Source organism: Neoarius graeffei, chromosome 1 (genome assembly GCF_027579695.1).
Source record: "Neoarius graeffei isolate fNeoGra1 chromosome 1, fNeoGra1.pri, whole genome shotgun sequence".
Lineage (NCBI taxonomy): Eukaryota > Metazoa > Chordata > Actinopteri > Siluriformes > Ariidae > Neoarius > Neoarius graeffei.
This window is the reverse complement of record NC_083569.1, coordinates 120545858-120566842: the sequence shown is the minus strand read 5'-3', so window position 1 is coordinate 120566842 and position 20985 is coordinate 120545858. Positions and strand designations below refer to the sequence as shown.

Genomic DNA, 20985 nt, shown 5'->3' with positions numbered 1-20985 from the left:
ACAGTAATAGTTTAAGTATCAGTCTGCATGTGGCCATCAACAAATCAAACACAGTTTGGCAGTTAGGGAGGAGCTCATACATGAGAGAAAAAAAGGGGAAAGAATGAAAAATATCCCAGGGCCAAAAACCTTATTTATTTATTTATTTATTTATTTCAAATGCTGCAACCAAAGATGTCATGAACATTTTAATCTCTTTGAAGGTGGCCGACGTTTCACAAGTTTTCTTTTAAAAGGTGAAAATGTGATCAAACAAATAGAAACATCATCATAATATGCAAGTTAATGTCCTTTCTTAGGTATAAAGATATAATTAATTCATCCTCATTGCCTCCAGTGTAATTCAGCTCAACAGTGCAGGACTAATTCAAACAAAAGTTTAACTATGATTAAAAAATACTTATTAACGGAGAGAGGATTTAAACACTCGGCTGAGTTGAGGACAGGATTGTAATCTCGCTCTTCTTTAATTCATTTGTTTTCATGACCCTCTGCACCCACTTGTCTTCAGGATTTGCACACATCTTTTTGCCGTTGTTTAGAGTAAAGCTGCAGAGGAGAGAGGAGATTTACATCAGTGTTAAACTGCAATAAAATCAGAAACTCAAACACTCTCACACGTCCCAAACCTCCAACATCATTTAAAGTGAGATTATATTACACAGAACCATAAAGCAATAACAGACAGGAAAATACAAACCTTTTATTATTAATTAAAACAAATAATTTAAATAAATGAGGGGGTTAAAGCTTACATGACTCCAGGGTTTGCACACCGAATGTCTGTTTCTTCATACGCTCTAATGAGTTTTTCAGGGATTCGACTCTTCTGGTAACTGACACAGCATTTCTTTCCTTCATGATGATCTGTGTGAAAACATTTATACATTTAGTTCAAATACTCAATAAAAACATATTATAATTTGAATTCTGGCTTGTGATTGGTCAAAAGGTGTTGATTAATTCTCTATAACACCAGCTCTGACAGTAGTGCAGATACAAATCACAGGTTTATATTCATGCCCTCGTTCTCATACGCTATCGTTTCTATGGTAACAGCTCATTCACAGGGACTCGTACAGCAGCTCCACATAAACAGATTAAAACTAGAAGGGCACTCAGTAGAGTTCATACCACCACCAAGCCACATAACACCAAAATCAGATCACCTGAACTGAGGATAATACTAAAGCTGTACAACAAATTTCATCCAAATCCATTCACTACTTATTGAGTTACACTGGGAACACAAACAAAACAAACATGAGGTGAAAACATAATCTCCTCCAACAGAGATGGCTGAGGTAAATATTATCTGTGTAATTGTTTTTATGATGAAGTTTTCTGTAAGGAGTCGTTTATTCAGTGTCAGTGCTTTGTTACAGTCAGAGGTGAAGCTGTAATTTGAAGTTTTCTGACATCTTCAGGATGGAGGAGTTCAGGCTTCTTTGCAGTTTCTCTGTAACATGACAATCTGCATTTTTCACTTTGAGAGAGAGAATAAAGAGATGGAGAGGGAACGACTGTTTATAACTGCTGTAATGGAAGTGAGGACAGAAACTAACTTGCTCGGAAGACTGTCCTCATCATCATAATAATAATAGTCAAGTTATTTTATTTTATTTATATAGCACATTTAAATACAACAAAGTTGGCCCCAAAGTGCTTCACAGCATAACAAGATTTGGAACAACGTTTACAGGGAAACAGAATAAATAGAGAAATTGGACTAGATTAAAACCCAAGCTAGCAAGAAAGTGTAGAAAAATGGCATAAATATGTAAAATATAAAGATAAATAAACAAAACAATTCATAAAAGTAATTAAAATAATTAAAAAGGGTAGACTTGACATCACCAATTAAAATTGAAAATAAAATCAAAATTTAAAAATGAAAATAGAAATTACTACCTCAGATTGTGCCAAAAGCATGGGAGAAAAAAATGCGTCTTTAAATTGGATTTAAAACAATCAATGGTGGGAGAGGATCTGACATATAGAAAGCGTGAACGTGACGTCATGAGGTCACATGATATTTGTTTATCTGCCATTTTGGACGGCAAGGTCGCGCATAGAACTTAGACGAACCCGTTCTAATTATCAAGTGTGTGGGAGTAGATCTTTTGAGAATGGTTATATCTTGTTCAGCATTTGGTTGTACCAATAGACAGGGCCAAAAGGAGGGCCTGTCATTTTATAGATTCCCCGCAGACGAGGAGAGACGTGCAAAATGGGTGTCCGCTGTGCGAAGAGAAAACTGGAACCCCAGTTCTACCAGCCGAATTTGTAGTGAACACTTCATATCAGGTAGGTGTAATCTTCTAATTCAATACTCCTAGTACATCTGTTAAGTTGATTTTCGGATTGAATGATAGCTGCATGCTTAGAAACTAGACAGTCTCTAACGTTTAAAATGGCTATGCCTAGCCCTACTACCCTGGCCTAGTCTATGACAATGTTTTATCGTTTTGGCTTATATATGCCTTTGAAAGGCCAATCCATAGTACGGATGGCGAAAACTAAAAAAAATCTTGACCGACCACCGAGCCTCATTAGCCGGTTAAAGTCGGTTAACCTATGAGTTTAAACAGGGATGCAAACGGCGGATGCGCCTTTTTCATGGCTGAATCGCGCAGACACGATTTTTTTTTTAGGGGGGGGCATTGGAGTGTCTGAATAATTTCATCAGAGTAAATTCTGTATTAAAATTACTAAATAAGCAAATGCCTTACAGTCCATGAAAAATAGGAAGTATGAGAAGAAAACAGTAAATCAGAAAGCTGCCCATGTTTTCGCGGAAGCTGTGCAAATGTGCGCAGTTTTTTGATTTACTGTTTTTCAGACAAAAACATACATATTTACAACCCTGTCATTATCTGGAACTGAGTTTAAATTTCGAACATTCTTACGATAAAACGTCCTGCATAGTCTCTTTATGATAAACGTCTTAATGCCACTTACCCGTGAGGTTATCAAGTAGACATTCTTCTTCCGTACCTTCCAGAGGTATAGTTGGGATACCCATCCCGCAACAAAATACTTATAAGCTTCCAGGCTCTTGTAAGCTTTGAGGGCTTTGCCAGTGTAACACGATTCACGATTAACGAGAAAATTGTAAATGTTGTGGTAGGCCAGATCGGGCAAATCGCCGGCACCGCATCTCCGAATTTCCATGAACAAGGATTGCGGCAAGTTGTATGGATCTGCAATCCCCAACCTGGAACACTTTTCCACGTAACGCTGCCTCACATCACCTTCAAGATGCTGAACAAACTTAGACAAATTATCGCGCGATGTAGATGGGGTATTTTCCGAATTTTCTTAGGGATTACTCCCTGGATCCATTACGCTCGCACAAGGTAAACAATCCTGAAGCCGTCCAATGTGGCGGAGTACACACATGCAGGTCACGTGACTGCACATCCTCTATATAGGAAGACTGTTCCAGAGCTTAGGGGCAGCAACAGAGAAGGCTCGGTCACCTTTGGTTTTTAGGGACGTGCAGGGCACTGAAAAAAGAAGTTGTGATGAAGACCTGAGGGATATGGGAGCAGAACAAGGTGTGAGGAGATCAGAAATGTACTGAGGGGCCAAACCATTTAGGGCTTTAAAAACAAACAACAATACTTTAAAATCAATTCTGTACCTCACAGGTAACCAGTGTAGCTGTGCTAGGATGGGAGTGATGTGTTGCCTTTTCTTTGTACCAGTAAGGAGCCTAGCTGCAGTGTTTTGGACCATCTGTAAGCGTGTGAGGGTGGAATGAGGCAAGCCCAGATAAAGTGCACTGCAGTAGTCTAACCTAGAAGTAATAAAAGCATGAATAACTATTTCTAGGTCTTTTGGAGCTAATATTGGTTTTAGCTTTGCAATGTTTCTCAAATGATAAAAACTACCTCTCACCACATTTGCCACCTGCTTGTTAAAACTCAAAGTATTGTCCATAAAAACACCAAGGTTTTTAACCTCACTGTGCAAATATGCAGACAAGGGACCAAGGGTATAATAATAATAATAGTAATAATAATAATAATAATAATAATAATAATAATAAATCAAAAAGGTTTAATATGAAAATAGATAAAGTTTATCTTAATTCCAGCCGATGTGACGGACTGAAGGCAGGCGAGAACCAGCAGAACCAGACCATGACTGCTGACAATGATGATGATGATGAAGATAATGATGCAAACAGAATGGGATATTTGAGGAACATGAACATTTTTGTTTTATTCCATACACTGCTGACACCATTTCCCCCAAATTGAACATAAAAAATATTGTCACTCAGAGCAGTGTTTCTCAACCACTGGGCTACGACCCATTAGTGGGCTGTGAAGCACTTTCTCGTGGGCTGCAATTTTTTTTTCCAAGTTGAAGCTAATTTTTACTCATAGTAGGGTACAACTGCTGAGTTGCATCCAACATCACATCCACCTCATAAAGCTACGGTCACACTACAGCTCGCGATGCTTTGCGATGGGTTATGGATGAAAATAAGGCATTTTGGCAGTAATGCATGGTGATATACACGTGAACTAAAAGTTGTGGTCATACAGCACACAAACACTGGACTGTCACACCTCTGCATGCTTGAGTTTGATGCAGCTCAAGCGGGGAAGTCATGGCCTAATGGTTAGAGAAACAGCTTTGGGACCAAAAGGTTGCTGGTTCGATTCCCCAGACTAGCAGGATTGACTTAAGTGCCCTTGAGCAAGGCACCTAACCCCCAACTGCTTTGGCAAGAGTGGTGGCATACCTTGTGTCTGATTAGCCAAAGAAAAACTGATGATGTGATCATCAGTTCGGGCATTGAACCCGACCAACTGAACAAGCGGCCGCACCTGGTCATGGAGCATGTTCTGCGAGCTCTTGGGATTCGGTTATTATGGGAAACACCTGATACTGATTTGAGCACGATCAGCATGTGCAGATATGGACGCTGTTCTCACAGAGACTTTGCGAAGTATTATCATCACCATCCCATTTTTTCAAGTCATGTTTATAATACTGTTTAAAAACCCTGCTTTGTGATTCTGCTTTCAGTTTTGCTTTTGTTTTTGTAAATGTCACACCTGCTAATAAACATTCTTCCTGTACTTAGATCTGTCAACCACCATCTATATGGTAGTGTCCTGATCCTCAGATCTTTAACCCAGACACATATAAAAAGTTGTACTGCTCCATGGTCTTCCAGGTTTTCATCTGTGTGTCTGTGTAGAACGAGGTTTGAACCTTGTGGCTGACTGGGGCCTTTCTGTGTGGAGTTTCTATGTTTTTCTCATGCCTTTGTGGGTTTCCTCCAGGTGCTCTGGTTTCCTCCCACAGTCTAAAGACATTAGGAGTTGGTCAACTGGCTACACTAAATTGTCTGTAGGTGTGAATGGCTGTCTGTCTCTCTGTGGAGCCATGTGATAGAATGGCGAGCTGCCCAGTGTGAACCCCACCTCATGTCAGAAATCAGCTGGGATTGGCTCCAGCTTCCCCCATGACCCTAATGGAAAAGCAGGAAAGATAATGGATGGATGGATGGATGGATAATAATAAAATGAAATTAACAGTAAATCACAGGCATGTGGTAGCTTAAAGCCTTAGGAACACTTTAACACCTCATCAGATTTTCACACAAGTCCTAAAAGTAGATAAAGAAAACCCAGTTAAACAAATGAGACAAAAATATTATACTTGGTCACTTATTTATTGAGGAAAATGATCCAATATTACATATCTGTGAGTGGCAAAAGTATGTGAACCTCTAGGATGAGCAGTTAATTTGAAGGTGAAATTAGAGTCAGGTGTTTTCAATCAATGAAAGAAAGAAAGCACAACTTTATTCATCACACACTTGTGAAATTTCCTCTCTGGATTTAACCCATCTTTAGCAGTGAACACACATACACACACACACACACACACACACGTGAGCAATGAGCACACACACACACATATATATATATCCAGTGTTAGGTTTTGCTGGGAATCAAACCCAGGTCACTGGTGTGGTAATCCAGCAAACCCCCACTAGGCCACCAGGGGAATGACTCAAGTGCAGAGGAGTGAGACGAAAGTAGAATACAAAACAGTTTATTGACAACGCTCAGAAGTTCAGAAAATCCAAAGCAAAAAATAACAAACGTAAAATCCAAACGCTCAGAAGATACAAGGGAAAATAAAACATCCAAAAGTTCAAAGTCAAAAATCCAAAACCAGAAAAGAAGAGGCAAAAATCCAAATGCTCAGAAGATCCAAAATGGCAAATAAACAGTCCAAAAAGTCCACAAGAAAGCAAAATACCACAAACACAAGTACACGGGCAAAGGTACATGGAACAGAGGTGACTAGCCATGAACAGCACAAAGACTCAGTGACTAGAAATTAAACTGAGGAAGTATAAATACCCAAAAAATAATTGAACACAGGTGACAATAGGATGGCTGTCAAAACAAAAACACAAACCCCCTAGCTGTCAAAACAAACATAACAAGACAAAGAAATAGTGGCCTCTAGAGGCCAAGATAGTCCCAAGTCCTAACAGGACCCCCCCCCCCAGGAGCATCTCCTGACATTCCCAGGGTGATCAGGATGGGCCAAATGGAAGTCCCGACAAAGTTCTTTATCTAAAATGTCCCGAGTGGGGACCCAACAGCGCTCCTCAGGGCCAGAGCCCTCCCAGTCCACTAGGTAATGAAGCCCACCATGGACCCGGTGGAAGTCCAGCAGGTGGCGCGCAGTGAACACGGTCTGACCCTGGAGGATGCAGGGAGGCGGGGGATTCCTAGGGGCAGGGGCATAAGAGGACGACAGTATGGGCCACAACAGGGATACGTGGAATGTGGGGTTGATTCTTAGAGTCCGGGGCAACTGGAGCCGGTAGACGACAGGGTTCACCCTGCGCACAACCTTGAAGGGGCCAACATAGCGAGGGGCAAGCTTGCGGTTCTCCACCCGTAGAGGAAGGTCCTTAGCGGACAGCCAAACCCGCTGCCCAGGGCGGAAAATGTGGGCAGGCCTTCTATGGCAGTTGGCCTGAGTCTGGTTGGACCTGGAAGTCTGGATGAGAGTCCTCCTAACCTTGTTCCAGGTCTTCCGACAACATCTCATGTACTGGTTGACTGAGGGCACCCCAGCGTCCTCCTCCTGTTCCGGAAACAGAGGTGGCTAGAACCCGAATTGGCACTGGAATGGCAACAACCTGGTGGGCGATGACTGCAGAGTGTTCTGGGCGTACTCCGCCCATGGCAGCCAGGTGCTCCAAGATGTCGGGTTATCCATCACCAGGCCTCGCAGGGTGGTTTCCAGGTCCTGGTTGAGCCTCTCCATCTGGCCATTGGACTGAGGGTGGAACCCAGAGGAGAGGCTGGCAGTGGCCCCAATAAGCTTGCAGAACCCCCGCCACACTCGGGAGGAGAACTGGGGCCCCCGGTCTGAGACGATGTCCTGTGGGAGCCCGAAGACTCGGAAGACATGGGTGAAGATTAGTTTGGCTGTCTCAAGGGCAGAAGGGAGCTTGCATAGCGGTATGAAGCGGCAGGCCTTAGAGAACCTGTCGACTATGACCAAAATGACAGTGTTACCTTGAGAATCTGGAAGGCCCGTGATGAAGTCGACCGCCACATGGGACCAGGGATGCCGGGGAATGGGTAGAGGATGCAGGAGGCCCTGGGGATGCTGCCGTGGGTTCTTGCTTCTGGTGCACACTTCACAGGACAGGACGAATGACCTCACTTCCTTCTCAATGCTTGGCCACCAGAAGTGTCTTTTCAAGAAGCCCAGGGTCCTCCGAGCTCCCGGGTGGGCAGTGAGAGGGGACGAGTGACCCAACTGGAGAACCTTGGCCCGGGCTTGACGTGGGATGTACAAGAGGCCCGGTGGCCCCGTCCCAAGACTGGGGTCCTGGCATTGAGCTTGTCGGACGGCTTCCTCAACACCCCAGCGGACAGGGGCCACAATCCGGGACACAGGGATAATAGGTCCAACTTCACTCTCCCTGTTGGTGGAAGAGAACTGTCTGGAAAGAGCGTCTGGCTTGGCGTTCTTAGAGCCGGGGCGGTACAATAGGGTGAAATTGAACCGACTGAAGAACAAGGCCCACCTAGCCTGTCATGGATTAAGTCTCTTGGCTTGCTGGAGGTACTCCAGGTTCTTGTGGTCCGTCCAAACCAGAAATGGATGTTGCGCTCCCTCCAGCCAGTGCCTCCAATCCTCAAGGGCCAGTTTCATTGTGAGCAATTCTCGATCCCCCACATCATACCAGGACTCCACAGGACTCAGACAGTGGGAGAAGTATGCACAGGGGTGCAACCTTCCATCCGAGCATTGAAAGAGGACCGCACCGACGCCACTGTCCAAAGTGTCCACCTCGACGATGAAGGGTTGCGAGGTGTCAGGGAGGACCAGAATGGGTGCCGTGCAGAAGCAGTGCTTGAGGTCCTTGAAAGCCTTCTCCACCTGAGGAGACCAGGCATAAGACCCACCTGTCTTTTTGGTGAGGTCCGATATGGGCGCTGCTACAGAACTGAAGTTCCTGACAAACTTGCGGTAGATGTTAGCAAATCCTAAGAACCGCTGAACTTCTTTCACGGACTTGGGAGTGGGCCAGTCACGGACGGCCAGGGTCTTGGCTGGATCCATCTGGAGTTGTCCCGTCCATACAATAAAACCCAGAAAGGAGACCTCGGGGACATGAAACTCACATTTCTGGGCCTTAGCAAACAGATTGTTTTGTAGCAGCCTCTGAAGAACCTGACGGACATGGTGGCGGTGCTCCTGCAAGGTCTTAGAAAATATCAGAATGTCGTCGAGGTAGACAAAAGCGTATTGGTTGATCATATCCCTCAAGACATCGTTGATGAGGGCCCGAAAAACTGCTGGTGCATTGGTGAGTCTGAAGGGCATCACTTGGTACTCATAGTGTCCTGACGGGGTGTTGAAGGCAGTCTTCCACTCGTCTCCCTGTCGGATACAGATGAGGTGGTAAGCATTCCGTAAATCCAACTTGGTGAAGACTGTGGCGCTTTGGAGCAGGTTGAACGCTGTGGACATCAGCGGAAGGGGATAATGGTTGCGCACAGTGATCTTGTTCAGGCCCCTGTAGTCAATACATGGTCGGAGCCCCCCATCCTTCTTGCCGACAAAGAAGAAGCTGGCACCAGCAAGTGAGGTGGAGGGTCGGATGAATCCAGAGGCCAGGGAGTCCTTGATGTATTCCTCCATGGCCTTGCGTTCTGGCTGAGAGAGGGAGAACAGCCTGCCCCGAGGAGGGGTAGCCCTGGGGATCAAGTCTATGGCACAGTCGTAGGCACGGTGTGGAGGAAGAATGGCGGCCCTACTCTTGCTAAAGACCTCCTTCAGGTCCCAGTACTCTGTGGGAACTTGAGATAACTCGGTGAGATCAGGGGGCTCGGAAGGAGAAACGGGAGAACTAGAGAGCAGACAAGAGGCATGGCATGCAGGGCCCCATTCCACAACCTGGCTTGTTACCCAGTCAATGCGACGGTTGTGGCGGGTAAGCCAAGGAAGGCTTAGAATCACTGGGAACTCTGGTGAATGAATCAGGTGCAGGGATATTTCCTCTTTGTGACCTTGAGACTGGAGAAGGACTGGAGAAGTTACTTGGGTGACTCTTCCATCACCTAGAGCTTGGCCATCCAGAGCGGACACAGACAATGGAACTTCAAGAGGTGCAGTAGGGACATTGATTCTTTGGGCGAAGTGAACATCCATAAAGTTCCCAGCAGCCCCAGAGTCTAACAAGGCGTGGCACGAGTGGACAGACTCACCCCAGGAGATGGAGACAGGGATGTAGACTTCTTGGCCAGGAAGTTCGGGAGAGAGGGTAGTCCCCGTCACAACCCTCCCTCGGCTGGACGGGGCGGTCCTTTTGCCCAAGAGCTCGGGACATGATGCTCGGAAATGGCCAGGCTTGCCACAGTAGATGCAGCACTTGTCCCTCCTTCTGCGCTCCCTCTCAGACATGGAGAGACGAGAACGGCCAACTTGCATGGGCTCCGGACAGTCACTGGAGGAGGTGGATGGACTCCAGGTTAAGGCAGTGAGGCAAGGGAAGCTCAGGACTTGGCGATGCTCTCTAATCCTGTTATCAAGATGAATGGCATGTGAGATCAGAGTTTCAAGGTCACTTGGGCATCCTATAGAGGCCAGACCGTCTTTGAGGGGGTCAGACAGACCATGGTGGAAGGCTGAAACCAGGGCAGTCTCATTCCATCCACTGACTGCTGCGAGCGTCTGGAACGAGATGGCGTAGTCTGTGACACTTCCTCCCTGCCGGATGGACATGAGCTTCCTGGCTGCATCTTTGCTGATGTCCGCCTGATCGAAGACACGCAGCATCTCCTCCGTAAATGTCTTGAAATCGGAGCACTCGGGTCCCTGTCTCTGCCAGATGGCTGTTGCCCAAGCTCGTGCCTTACCCGCTAACAAAGTTTTTATATATGCGATCTTGCGGCGGTCCGTAGTGTAGGTGGTAGGCTGGAGCTCAAAGGTGAGTTGGCACTGGGTGAGGAACTCCCGGCACTTGCCGTGCTTGCCGTCATACCTCTGTGGTGCCGGAAGGAGAGGTTCATGAGGTGAAGGAGGCAGCGTGGCAAGAGGCACTGGAGCAGGAGCAGAGGGAGGATCAGGAGGCAGGGGAATCAGCTGTGCCAGGGCACCCCCAATTTGCTGAAGCAGAGCATTGTGGCAAGCAAGGGCCTCATGTTGGCTTGCAAGTGTTCGTCCATGAGTGTCCATGGTAGCTCCAAAGCTAGTTAAAGCATCCACAATTTTCTGAAGATTAGGTGGGTAGGCAGCTGAAAAAGCCTCTGCTGAGTCAGTCATAACTGAGTCTTTCTGTTAGGTTTTGTTGGGAACCGAACCCGGGTCACTGGTGTGATAATCCAGCAAACCCCCACTAGGCCACAAGGGGAATGACTCAAGTACAGAGGAGTGAGATGAAAGTAGAATACAAAACAGTTTATTGCCAATGCTCAGAAGTTCAGAAAATCCAAAGCAAAAAATAACAAAAGTAAAATCCAAATGCTCAGAAGATACAAGGGAAAATAGAACATCCAAAAGTTCAAAGTGGGCGGCACGGTGGTGTAGTGGTTAGCGCTGTCGCCTCACAGCAAGTAGGTCCTGGGTTCGAGCCCCGGGGCCGGCGAGGGCCTTTCTGTGTGGAGTTTGCACGTTCTCCCCATGTCCGCGTGGGTTTCCTCTGGGTGCTCCGGTTTCCCCCACAGTCCAAAAACATGCAGGTTACTCTATAACTGGTGACTCTAAATTGACTGTGGGTGTGAATGGTTGTCTGTGTCTATGTGTCAGCCCTGTGATGACCTGGCAACTTGTCCAGGGTGTACCCCGCCTTTCGCCCGTAGTCAGCTGGGATAGGCTCCAGCTTGCCTGCAACCCTGTAGAAGGATAAAGCGGCTAGAGATAATGAGATGAGATGAAAGTTCAAAGTAAAAAATCCAAAACCAGAAAAGAAGAGGCAAAAATCCAAATGCTCAGAAGATCCAAAATGGCAAATAAACAGTCCAAAAAGTCCACAAGAAAGCAAAATACCACAAACACACGGGCAAAGGTATACAGAACAGAGGTGACTAGCCATGAACAGCACAAAGACTCAGTGACTAGAAACCAAACTGAGGAAGTATAAATACCCAAAAAATAATTGAACACAGGTGACAATAGGTAATAAAGACTAGGTGGGGCACAAGGCCCATGAAAAACAAAAAGCACATGGCTGTCAAAACAAAACACAAACCCCCTAGTTGTCAAAACAAACATAACAAGACAAAGAAATAATAGCAACCTCTAGAGGCCAAGATAGTCCCAAGTCCTAACACCCAGAGCAGTGGGCAGCCATGCTAACAGCGCCCAGGGAGCAGCTGAGTTTGTCAATGGGATGACAATCAGGTGTGAGTGGGCACCCTGTTGTATTTAAAGAACAGGGATCTGTCAAAGTCTGATCTTCACAACACCTGTTTGTGGAAGTGTATCATGACACGAACAAAGGATATTTCTGAGGACCTCAGAAAAAGTGTTGTTGATGCTCATCAGGCTGGAAAAGGTTACAAAACCATCTCTAAAGAGTTTGGACTCCACCAATCCACAGTCAGACAGATTGTGTACAAATGGAGGAAATTCAAGACCTTTGTTACCCTCCCCAGGAGTGGTCGACCAACAAAGATCACTCCATGAGAAAGGTGTGTAATAGTCAGCGAGGTCACAAAGGACCCCAAGGTAACTTCTAAGCAACTGAAGGCCTCTCTCACATTGGCTAATGTTAAGGTTCATGAGTCCACCATCAGGAGAACACTGAACAACAATGGTGTGCATGGCAGGGTTGCAAGGAGAAAGCCACTGCTCTCCAAAAAAATATATTGCTGCTCGTCTGCAGTTTGCTAAAGATCATGTGGACAAGCCAGAAGGCTATTGGAAAAATGTTTTGTGGATGGATGAGACCAAAATAGAACTTTTTGGTTTAAATGAGAAACGTTATGTTTGGAGAAAGGAAAACACTGCAGTCCAGCATAAGAACCTTATCCCATCTGTGAAACATGGTGGTGGTAGTATCATGGTTTGGGCCTGTTTTGCTGCATCTGGGCCAGGATGGCTTGCCATCATTAATGGAACAATGAATTCTAAATTATACCATCAAATTCTAAAGGAAACTGTCAGGACATCTTTCCATGAACTGAATCTCAAGAGAAGGTGGGTCATGCAGCAAGACAATGACCCTAAGCGCACAAGTCATTCGACCAAAGAATGGCAAAAGAAGAATAAAGTTAATGTTTTGGAATGGCCAAGTCAACGTCCTGACCTTAATCCAATTGAAATGTTGTGGAAGGACCTGAAGCAAGCAGCTCATGTGAGGAAACCCACTAACATCCCAGAGTTGAAGCTGTTCTGTATGGAGGAATGGGCGAAACTTGTACAGGAAGGGACAGAGCAAGCTGTACTTCCTGAGGAGGCTGCGGTCCTTTAACATCTGCAGGAAACTCCTCTGGATGTTCTATCAGTCCATGGCCACCAGTGTTCTGTTTTACACCATAGTATGCTGGGGGGCAGCACATCCAAGAAGGACACATCCAGGCTGGATAAACTGATCAGGCGGGCCAGCTCTGTGGTCGGCATGAAGCTGGACTCTCTGGTGACAGTGGCAGAGAACAGGACTATGGATAAACTACTGAACATTATGGATGATTCCAGTCACCCTCTGCACACCGTCATCAGCAACCAGAGGAGCCTGGTCAGTGACAGAATGCTTCTTCCCAAGTGCAGGACTAACAGACTTAAAAACTCCTTTGTCCCTCACACCATCAGACTGTACAACTCATCTCTGGGGGGGAGGAGGGGTAACAGGAGGACAGAGGATGGGAAGGAGCAGTAGCCTAGCCTGACAAAAAGCAATACTGGACAATGTGCAATATAAATGTGCAATATAATGTGCAATACCTCTCCTGCTGGACTTTTTCACCCCATATCTTATTCTTTTTATATATTTGTATATGTAAATACTTATTTTAATTTAATTTATCTAGAAGTTTTCTCTATTTTCTATTCTCCTGTAATGATGCTGCTGGAATTTTAATTTCCCTGAGGGAACCCTCCCAAAGGGATCAATAAAGTTCTATCTAATCTAATCTAATCTAATCTAATCTAATCTAATCTAATCTAATCTAATCTAATCTAATCTAATCTAATCTAATCTAATCTAATCTAATCTAATCTAAAATTCCTCCAAGCCGGTGTGCAGGACTGATCAACAGTTACCGGAAATGTTTAGTTGCAGTTATTGCTGAAAAAGGGGGTCACACCAGATACTGAAAGCAAAGGCTCACATACTTTTGCCACTCACAGATATGTAATATTGGATCATTTTCCTCAATAAATAAATGACCGAGTACAATATTTTTGTCCCATTTGTTTAACTGGGTTCTCTTTATCTACTTTTGGGACTTGTGTGAAAATCTGATGATGCTTTAGGTCACATTTATGCAGAAATATAGAAAATTCGAAAGGGTTCACAAACTTCCAAGCACCACTGTGTGTGTATATAACCAGTGCCTCCTCATAATAATGAACAATACTGTCCAGATCACTTCTACATCCATAGAAACCCCTCTGAACGTATACTGTGCGCACTGACTATCAGCATCAGTACTTTACAGCAGACTGCTAGCTACACAGGGTTAAAATGGCTCTTGTACAATATACCTACTTGCTTGTGCAATACTATCTGGGTAATACTGGTAATAATACCTGTGCATTATTTACATGTGCAATACCACCTTTGTAATGCACTTACGGTACAGTGTTCAGCGTAAATGAGTACACCCCCTTTGAAAAGTAACATTTTAAACAATATCTCAATGAACACAATTTCCAAAATGTTTGAAAAGGGTCCACAAACTTTCAAGCACCACTGTACTGTCTCTTTAAACATATCCATGGAATGAATGACAGGATGTCTCTGAAGTGAACCTCGATTCTGATTATAAACTTCTGTATGTGTAACACGGAATTGCACATATTGATCCAACGTTGGGGCGGCATGGTGGTGTAGTGGTTAGCGCTGTCGCTTCACAGCAAGAAGATCTGGGTTCGAGCCCCGTGGCCGGCAAGGGCCTTTCTTTGTGGAGTATGCATGCAGTATTCATCTCATCTCATTATCTGTAGCCGCTTTATCCTGTTCTACAGGGTCGCAGGCAAGCTGGGGCCTATCCCAGCTGACTACGGGTGAAAGGCAGGGTACACCCTGGACAAGTCGCCAGGTCATCACAGGGCTGACACATAGACACAGACAACCATTCACGGTCAATTTAGAGTCACCAGTTAACGTAACCTGCATGTCTTTGGACTGTGGGGGAAACTGGAGCACCCGGAGGAAACCCACGCGGACACGGGGAGAACATGCAAACTCCGCATGGAGTGTCCGCGTGGGTTTCCTCCGGGTGCTCCAGTTTCCCCCACAGTCCAAAGACATGCAGGTTACGTTAACTGGTGACTCTAAATTGACCGTGAATGGTTGTCTGTGTCTATGTGTCAGCCCTGTGATGACCTGGCGACTTGTCCAGGGTGTACCCTGCCTTTCACCCGTAGTCAGCTGGGATAGGCCCCAGCTTGCCTGCGACCCTGTAGAACAGGATAAAGCGGCTACAGATAATGAGATGAGATGAATATTGTGGTCAATTAAGTAAGGTTGTTGACTATCTTTATATAATAATTTGAACTATGTCTATCTCACGATGGACAATGTAGATGTCAATATGCAACTATTCCATACTTTAATGAAAACAAAGGGATGGGGGATGGAGGGAGTGTTGTCAAAATAACCTAAACTCAGACTAAGTCATGACCAATACCGGAGTGGATAGAGATCGAGATAAAACCAAGACTTTGAGGGGTTGAGACCAGATGAAGACCAAGACCAAGGCAGGATGAGACCAAGTCAAGACCAGTGTGTGGAGGAGGGGTGACAGCCATCACCAATAAAAAAAATTTCAAATGAGTCAAGATCAAGACTGATCTCAGGTACAACAACACTCATCAGAATAATGAATATTAAGCTTATTAAGTAAAAAAAGTTTAATTGAATATATTTAAACCTACATGAGATTTTTGGGTGTATGCCATTTTTTAAAAATCATGGGCAAAAAATGTGAATCATTTGTTTAATGATAGAGAAATTGATAAATACATTTATAGCCTTCTATCTTTTATATTTGCATCGTATTATATTTCAATTGAAGTGAGTTCTCTTGTAGAGTGTATGGTTTTCCGTGTGTGTGTGTGTGTGAGATCAGTAACATTTGATTTGATCTGAAATACTAAATGAACAGATGTACAAACACACTTTCATTGATAACATTATGCCTTTTAAACAACCTGGTATGATTTTACAGAATTCAACAACAGACAGATTACTGAGCAAGAAAAATAAGCATCATACCTGAAAGATTGGGGGGGGGGGGTTATATATATAATTCTGCTTTCATTATTGTGACACAGAAGAACAAACTGGTAATTTTAGGAATCAAAATTCACAACAATCCCAATTAAGTGCAAAGTAATTATGCACCAATTTAAGTTTGATTCAGCAAATACACACAATAATACAAATAACAAGAAAAGCACTCGGAGAGCGCAGCCCTCTGCCAAGCAGCTCATCTCGCAATGATAAAGAATCCTTTAAAAAAATCCTGGATCCAGAAGGTGATCCGGATCACCGCCAAAATTTAATGGATTGTTATTTGTGCCCAGTCACACCTCTGGAAAAAAATTTCAGAGCAATCCATTCATAACTTTTTCCGTAATGTTGCTAACAGACAAACCAACCAACAAACAAACCAACGCTACCTAAAACATAACCTCCTTGGCGGAGGTAAAAATAGATAAATTCAAAAGATGGACTTTATCTTACTCTGGGCCATTGTGAATGACTGAAGGCAGGCAAGACCCAGCAGGAGAAAAGGGAAGATCATGACTGCTGATGGTGATGATGATGATGATGATGATAAGGATGATGATCACGATGTGAACAGAATCGTATGAATGCAAATGTCACCTCGGCAGTGGTTTTATTAGCTGCTTAGAGGCGTGGGAGTATGTGGTTTCAGTGCATGTGTGTGTGTCAGTTTGTTGGCAATGAAATGTCCTCAGAGGGGTAAAAAGCACCTCTTCCACTGGAAACCCGGCTGTTGTTTTCACCTTAACTAACACAGAAATGAGCAGCGTTTAACACTTCATAGCCAAACTCACATACCATGGATAAGAATAGTTTCAGTTTTTTTTGAATAACAAGCATCATTAAGTTTATAATCAACACTGCAAACAATCTCACACAATAAATATATAGAGGTAATTCATTATTTTAACCAGACAAGCAAGCAAGTCTTAAAACTTCTTAGAATTGGTGATAATTGTGTTCTTAGAATTGTTTTATATTAAAGTTGGTGAGAGAAGTAAATCAGAATAACCTGATAGTTAAACTTCATGGATTGCAAATCAGCAATTCTCATAAAACAAAAAGAAAGTGATCAGCATTTATAAAGCAGAAGCATATATATGTATGTGTGTGTGTGTAGCTCATGTGTAAACAGGTCTGTTTTTTCACTTCGGACATTCACCTGTTCATCAGCTGCAGGCCTCAGGCCTGTATACCTCAGGGTGTGTGTCGGAGTTCAAAAGTCCCTCAGTGACCCTGTACTTCAGTTGCACACACACTCCTGTTCAGTGGTGGAAATTTGTCACGGTGTGCCCCTGTCTAAAAATGACATTTGACCCCGACTCACTGTCTTTGAAAATAAAGTATTTGCATGTTCATTTTCCCAAACTCTTAATATTTCATAGTCAGTAACCTGGTAACCTGATTATGGCCAGTTGTACTGTGTACATCTGCTTCAGACCCAACACCATCATAGCAATGCAGAAAATAAACATGGGGACACAAATAATGGCATTTTCATCCATTGCACTCTTTTGGCACTGCTGTCTGAGTTCAGAGAACGATGGCCATGATCCAATATCATCAAATCCAGTGAGGGCACATACTTGATAAGCATTTACCTAATCATGGGAGCAATGCCCTGACCTACTCTTTCCTCTAGTTTAACTTTTGGGCTTCATGTTTATAATCAACAGGAATTTTGATACTTTTAACCCCTTGGCTGCCACCCATAATTAATTGTAATGTGCCGGGCATATAGGACAAAAATAGGTCAAAATTGGGATATTTTGATAATCTTTCTCTAACTTGTTCAGAACTTTATATTTTTAATATTTGTAGAGAAAAATCACAAAAAACACAGTTGTAGAGAAAAATAACTTGACTAATCAAAAACAACACAAGACAATGGGTCTTGTCAATGAGAACCTGTGCATAAACATGAATTACTAGTATTTGAAAACACAATGTATACCAAGGGTCCATGTATTCCAAGTAACTAGGTACCATTTTTCTGATGGTCGTTGGTATGACCCAACTGTGAATAGAACTCACAACCTCCCAATCAAGAGCCTGACAAGCTAACTACTAGGCTAACTCGCAGTAATGTGCCACTGTGAAGTAAAAGTAATGTGCCATGTAAGGTACATAAAAGGAGGCGTTTATAACAAGTTGCATACATCATAACACACAGCGGTAAAAGATTTCATGACGTATGTGACTCATCAAAGGGCATTGAAGGGGTTAAGCTGAGCCTAAGTACACTTTGAGTTTCAATATTTAGAGAACCTCACGTATATGTGATCATCTTGTGCCCTCCAGCACTGATTATCATTGTAAAAGCATTTTGCGTGACAAACACAGACTCACCATTAAGTAGTAAAACCCTTCAAATGCTATATGGTAAATGTTCATATGTCTACTTTCTTTTAAAATATAGTGGGAAATATGTTTCAGCCAATGAGAATTCCCATATTGAGGCAGCCAATCAGAAATCTGTGTTTCAAACAAAGAAAGTCCTTTTACAATTATCTTAATTAGAGACACCATTTTGTTTTGGGGTGGTCCAGGGGCAATCCTAGGGTGGGTCTCCCAAAAAGGGACCCAATTTAAAAACTGTTAACAAGCGTTCAGACTACAGCGTTTTCCTGAGATTCACTCACGCTTGCATTGTTTCTGTGCAATAAATGAATTTCAGGCAATTTATTTCATGCAAGTATATTTTTTGGCTACTTTTAAGATGCAGACTTCCAAGACATATTAATTGGTGACCCCGAAGTGATTTGGTCAGAAAACTTAATAGCTGTTCTGATTTCTGGAGACTTTGCATATAACATGGTTGGCCATACAGAGGTAAGCAGTTTGCACTTCTTTTCTAAGTAAATTAATGTTCTGTGCAAATGTTTCTATTAGCAAGTTCAGCTGTTAAGATTTAAATTTTTCCAAATTCAGTGAACATGCTGTATTTTTGTTTTAGCTTTTGAATCTGAGCTGCAGAGTTGATCACACATCTGCATTCAGATGCACATGTTTGGTGTGTGTGTGGGCCTGGCTTCATACACACCAGCCTTAAGCTCCTTTGATTCGACGGCTTTTTCAGCTTGTCTGATTTATCAGGGCTAAGTTTCATGCAAATTTCCACTTGTACAGTTACTTTTCTGATTTTAATTGGATAGTTATGTGGCAAGGCGGGGTTTGGTCATTGTAGCACTAAGAGGAATCAAGTTTGGCAAATGTTGAATGCCATTACAGGGTTTGACAGGTTTTGGTAAATTCAAATTTACAAACCTCAGGTTGTTTCTGGGTTGGCTAAAGTGGGAAAGTTTGTGTGCGAGTTGAGGAAGCCGTTTGCCTTGTGGAGCTGGCTCATGATGTCATTGTGGGTGTTTGTGTGCAGCCAGGTGTAAACTCCAACAGTTCAGAAACTAGATTATGAGGTCTGGGGGGGAAAGCTAAATATTTTTGGAATAATAAGAAATATGAACAGAGTTGCCCAATTTGAAAATTTGCATGCACACCTCTACTAGGAGAGAGAGAGAGAGAGAGAGATTAACTCGCTACTAGGACCTCTCCTTGAATCACCACCTTAACATGGTGGAGGGGTTTGAGTGCCTCAGTGATTCTAGGAGCTATGTTATTGGGGGCATTTGCCCTTGGTAGGGTCTCCCAAGGCAAACAGGTCCTAGTTGAGAGGTCAGACAAAGAGCGGTTCTGAAGACCCTCGTGAGAGAAATAGCAGGGATCCATGTGCCCTTGCATGGACCAGGGATACCGGGGCCCCACCCTGGAGCCAGGCCTGGGGGAGGGGCTCATTGGCAAGCACCTGGTGGCCGGGTCTATGTCCATGGGGCCTGGCCAGGCCTAGCCTGAATGAGCAGCATGGAACCACTCTCTTGTGGACCCACCACCTGTAGGAGGTGCCGTAAAGGTCTGGTGCATTGTGGATTGGGTGGGAGCCAAATGCAGATGCCCTAGTGTATCTATTCTTGACTGACAAAACTGGCTTTTGGGACATAGAATGTCACCTCTCTGGTGGGGAAGAAACCTGAGCTTGTGCATGAGGTTAAGAGGTACTGATTGGATATAGTTGGGCTCACCTCAACATATAGCTTGGGCTCTGGAACCAATTTCCTGGAGAGGGGTTGGACTCCCTTCCATGCTGGAGTTGCCAAGGGTGAGCAGTGCCAGGCAGGGGTGGGGCTATTGGTAGCCCCCCAGTTTGGCACACTAACATCGAAGTTCTCCCCAGTAAACAAGAGGGTTATTTCCCTGCACCTTCGGGTTGGGGAACGGTCTCTGAATGTCATTTGCGCTTATGCACCAAATGGTAGTTCAGAGTACCCGGCCTTCTTGGAGTCCTTGAGTGGGGCATTAGACAGTGCACCACAAGGGGACTCCATTGTTTTACTGGGGGACTTAAATGCTCATGTGGGCAATGACGGTGAGACCTGGAGGGGTGTGACTGGGAGGAATGGCCTGCCCGATCTGAACCCGAGTGGTGTTCTGTTGTTGGACTTCTGTGCCATGCATGGTTTGGCCATAATGAACACTATGTTTGAGCATAAGGGTGTCCATAAGTGCACGTGGCACAAGGACACCCTCGGTCGCAGATTGATGATTGACTTTGTCATCATTTCATTTGATTTGTGACTGTATGTCTTGGACACTCGGGTGAAGAGAGGAGCAGAGCTGTCAACTGATCACTACCTGGGGCCAGCTGGATCAGATGGTGGAGGAGGCCACCAGACAGACCTGGTAGGCCCAAATGTGTAGTGAGGGTATGCTGGCAACGTCTGGCAGAGACTTCCGTCCATTGGATCTTCAACTGCCACCTCCAGCAGAGCTTCAACTGCATACCAGGGGAGGATGGGGGCATTGAGTCCAAGTAGACCATGTTCCATACCTCCATTGCTGAGGCGGCCATGTGGAGCTGAGGCTGCAAGGATGTTGGTGCCTGTCATGGTGGTAATCCCTGAACCTGGTGGTGGACACCTGCAGTGAGGGGAACGGTCAAGCTGAAGGAGTCCTATCGGGCTTGG

At 44.4% G+C, this 20985-nt stretch overlaps 1 protein-coding gene across 1 annotated transcript; it reads right to left on the bottom strand.

Moving 5' to 3' along the window:
* Positions 1 to 211: 211 nt before the first annotated feature.
* On the bottom strand, positions 212 to 20907 carry LOC132886151 (C-C motif chemokine 14-like). The gene is made up of 3 exons (XM_060920722.1): positions 20751 to 20907; positions 756 to 867; positions 212 to 549 (listed from the first exon to the last, which is right to left on the bottom strand). The coding sequence occupies exons 1-3, from the start codon at positions 20905 to 20907 to the stop codon at positions 420 to 422; spliced, it is 399 nt and encodes a 132-aa protein (XP_060776705.1). The 3' UTR covers positions 212 to 419.
* Between the last annotated feature and the right edge of the window lie 78 nt (positions 20908 to 20985).

What these genes read in the sequence shown, in the direction of transcription:
- LOC132886151 (XM_060920722.1), bottom strand. Translation starts at nt 20,907, where the DNA reads ATGACAGGCACCAACATCCTTGCAGCCTCAGCTCCACATGGCCGCCTC. An exon ending in TGAAGATCCAATGGACGGAA is followed by an intron (nt 868 to 20,750) that starts GTCTCTGCCAGA and finishes GTTTTCACACAG; the next exon opens with ATCATCATGAAGGAAAGAAA. An exon ending in TGTGCAAACCCTGGAGTCAT is followed by an intron (nt 550 to 755) that starts GTAAGCTTTAAC and finishes TCTCCTCTGCAG; the next exon opens with CTTTACTCTAAACAACGGCA.